The sequence below is a fragment of the Trypanosoma grayi genome (genome assembly GCF_000691245.1).
Source record: "Trypanosoma grayi strain ANR4 Tgr_1320_V1, whole genome shotgun sequence".
Taxonomy (NCBI): domain Eukaryota; phylum Euglenozoa; class Kinetoplastea; order Trypanosomatida; family Trypanosomatidae; genus Trypanosoma; species Trypanosoma grayi.
Window position 1 is genome coordinate 1 of NW_008826939.1, and position 3,842 is coordinate 3,842.

General features: G+C 61.5%; 1 protein-coding gene across 1 annotated transcript; it reads right to left on the reverse strand.

Annotated features, from left to right (window-relative positions):
* Nucleotides 1–1,668: 1,668 nt before the first annotated feature.
* Nucleotides 1,669–3,573, reverse strand: DQ04_13201000 (hypothetical protein; the record flags this gene model as incomplete). The annotated part of the gene is made up of 1 exon (XM_009316904.1): nucleotides 1,669–3,573. The coding sequence occupies one exon, from the start codon at nucleotides 3,571–3,573 to the stop codon at nucleotides 1,669–1,671; it is 1,905 nt and encodes a 634-aa protein (XP_009315179.1).
* Nucleotides 3,574–3,842: the final 269 nt, after the last annotated feature.

Consider the following 3,842-nt stretch of genomic DNA (forward strand, 5'->3'; position numbering starts at 1 on the left):
CACCTGCGCCACGCTTGTGTAGAGCACACATGGGAGACAAAAGTACCCCCCTGGCATCGCCATTTCGAAGCCGCCACATACCTGCTGCAGACGGACCGTGTTGCAGCAGACCGCCGCCTCGACAGTGTCCTTCATCGCAGCCAAGTGCGCGGCGCCGGGCAGTGGCCCAACGTCAGCGGTGGCGTCTAGGCTGTGGCCCACGCGCAGTTGGCGCACCTGCTGTGCCACGCCGTGCAGCACTACCCGTACGTCCGGTTGGGGAACGAACGCAATGTGGAGTGGGTGCAGCGTCCGCCCGTTGCAGTGAAACGCGTAGCGGCAAATGCGTGCTGCCACGCAAGGTGACTCCGGAGGCTCCGCCCGACTTCCTGTGGCGTGACGGTGAGGCCGCTGTGCGCCCACAATGGCTACTGTCGGTTTTGCCACGCGATGGTGCCAGCGAACAGCCTGCACGGCGGTCGCACCGCAGGACGTCGGACGTGTGCCTTGCGAGTGCTGCAGAAGGTGGGCAGTCTGCTCATCGAAGCCGTTCGTTATTCCAACAACTGCCGGCGTCTCCTCTCGCCGACCGGTGACGGCCCCCACGACTTCGTCGCTGCGGCACAGAATGATATTAACCGCCCCCGAGGGAAGTGCTGCGTCTGCCAGCGTCGTCTTCCCGCTGCTGCTGCAGCGGCGGCGACGATGGAGGAGATGCATGAGCCACAGCGCGGACAACGGTGCCTCGAGCGACGGCAGCCACACAGCTGGGCAGCCACGCGTCACCGCCGCCGCCACCGCCTCGACGCCGCGCTGCAGCGGGAAACTTGCGGGGCCAAGGCACAGCGCCACACCCGCATCGACACCTTCTGCAGCAGCACCACTGCCTCCAAGGGCGTGGAGCACCTTGTGTTTGTAGACGGCGTCCGCGTCACCTATTTCTTCCTGTCGCACTGCACGCGGCAGAAGCAGCTGCTGTTTGCAGAATGCGAGGAAGCGCACCGCGTCAGTGACGGAGCGACATGCCTCGCGCAGGCACATCCCTGTGGCCAGCGCATCCGCTGCTGCGAGCAATTCCGCGTTGTCTGTCATCACCGCCGCCAAGTCGTCCAGCACGTGGCAGCGGTCGGCGTGCGACAATGGGCGAGCCGCACGCGTAATGTCACGCCAAGCATGCAGCGCCGCCTCCGTTGTGTGGGCGGCGCAAGTGAGTACGCCGGTGGCATCCGACGGACTCTCCACCACAATTGGCACACCGCCACCATCCCTGCTGCTACTGCTGTCGCGCAGACGCAGCTGGCCGCACACATACGAGGAGGCGGCCGTGGGTGGGAGCAGGTCGCGGTAGCTCTGTTTCCATGCAAATCGTGCCGCTCTGCTGGTCCGCACTGGACCGCATCCCCACATGACTTACTTCAACAGCACGCACTTAGACACGCACCGCCCAATGCGTCTGTCGCAATGCCGCAATGCAATGAGAGGAGGAGCACCAGGGAACAAAAAAATGAGGAAAAGTAAGGCATTCACACCATGCATGAAGAAGAAGCACGCGTCGGGTCTAGTAGAAGCGCCCGCTTGCTCTGGCAGTGAGTTGCCTTCACACAGGTCTCTGTGATGTTAATCGTACACTTTTCTTGTTTCTTTGTTTTGTTGTTGTTGTTGTTTTTGCCCCTCGTTGGTTTTAGTGATTCATAGTGGTGTCTCAGCCAGTGCCTCATGTAAAGAATCAGGGTGCCACATGACCTCCTCCAGTGCGCGAGACAGCACCTCACGCTCAAAGGTAGTCAATGGGAGGTGCTGCTGCAGATACTCACGCGCGATGCCTTCCACGAGTTGCTGTAGAATAATGGTTTCAACCCCATCACTGCATAGAGTGGTGCACTCGTGCTGCCCCGCCACCGCCTGCAGCAGCTCCACGAAGTTATCCAGGTCCCAAAGTACTGCGCCTTGTGGCGGCGCCTCGTCGCTCAGCCGCCCGGTTGCCGCCCACCGCCGTAAAAGCCCCTCGGCACCAAAGGAAGACGTCATTGCACCGCCGCCACTATTCATAGGCGTAGGAACATAGCTTGAGGCGCCGTTCTGGATGTTTTCCTCTTCGATAATAGTGTGTGAAAGAAGACGCACAATGGCGACGGCTGTTGCCGGCTCGCAAGCCGTAGCGGTCACCGCCAGTGCATCAAAGAGGCGGCGCTCCATTGATTCCTCCGCGTGTGGCGCGGCGTAGGCGGTGAGCGCCCTCAGCGTGTCTGCGGCAGCAGTAGAAGCGGTGATGGCCCCACCTGCCCGCGGAAGTATGCCACAATACAGCTTCTCCAGCAAACTGTACATCTCCGCCTTCTCAGCGTGTGCAGTGTTTTTGCTGGTGTTGCCTCTGCTGCTGTTGGGGCTGTGCCAGTCCCGCTGCGACTCGCGGTGCGATACCACCCACCTCAACGCGTGGCAAAGGATCACCTCCCACCCCAGCAGGTGTTTCATGCGCTGATGCACCCCCAATGTCCGCTGCATCCAAACACACCACGCCAACTTGCTTGTGACCTCGTCGTCGTAGAGTGGGAAGAGAAACCACGGCCACTGCGTCTGCTCGACTGCACGCCTCAAACTCCGTCCCAACTCCACACGAGATAAAAACTCTGCGTCTGCTTCTGCTGGTGGTGGTGACGTGGCACCGTTGCCGAGGTCGACGTCGTCAGGGAGCCCGAGGACAGAGTTGATCATCTTGGGGGCGGCATCCAGGCCGTGCTTCGTCAGGGCGATGCTGTGAAGGACGAATATCTCGGCAATGTACATCTCGCGTGTGTATGTTTGCTGCTGTTGTTGTTGCTGTGAGTCAGCCGACACCACCTGCCTCTGATGATGCATGAGGTTCACAATCTCAATCATTGTGCAGAGCTCATCCGGTAGAAGGCGCCCTGTCACGTTTGTGAGGCCCATGCACTTCTCTTCGAAGCTGACGGCCATGGCTGCGGCGTAGCCCCGTGGCGCCTCGGCGTGCGTTTCGGGTAAGACAAGAGCAGCAGCAGCAGCCAGTCGAACACGCGCGTGTGTCAGTGAAGCCCAGCATGCCTCTACAAACGCACTGACATCAAGCGTGGCAATGTTCCACTCATCCGCAGCAGCAGCAGAGACACCGCTCGGACTGTTACGCAAACGAAGAAACGCATGCCGGAGCCCTTCTGATGTCAACACGCTCTTCGCCAGCAGCTCCTGCAACCCACGTCGTGTTGCACTCGCTGAGCCCAGCAGCGATAGTGCATCCTCATCCTCATTACCCCCCTCTTTGGTCGCAGTTCCAACGAGTGTGAAGTATGTTGCCAAGTAATGCATCGAAGCCAACGCGGTGAGTAGAGCGGCGCAATTCTCCGCCGACGTCTCCTCCGCCACGCCACTTTCAACCGTCGCGACATGCGCCGTCACAGCCTGCAGCGCGCCACGTGCCAACTCCGCACCGAGCCTCTCCACCGTTGCTGTTGTGGGATGCTGATGCTGCTGGTGCTGCTGATGGTTGGCCGCAGCGAGCAGGAGCCACATCTCGGCTGGGATGCACGCTCCCACCGTGCCGCCGGCCTGCAGCAGCGCGTCTCCGGTGTCATACATGACACCAAAGTGGCCATGCCGCACCACAGCGCGCAGCACGAGACCGGTTGCGAGGCAAGCCACCACGTCTCTCACCGACCGCAGCTCCGCAAGGGGCACCGCACATACGTGGCGGAGGAAGAGCACGAGAGTCTCATGCAGTAGCGGCAGCAACGCGGCGCAGGCCTCCCGCACGTGCAAGACACGGCGCAGCAGCAGCAGCTCCTCCGCCACCTCGGCCAGTGGTGTGGTGCCGAGCACCACGCCGCCCAGCCGCTCCGCCACGCAGC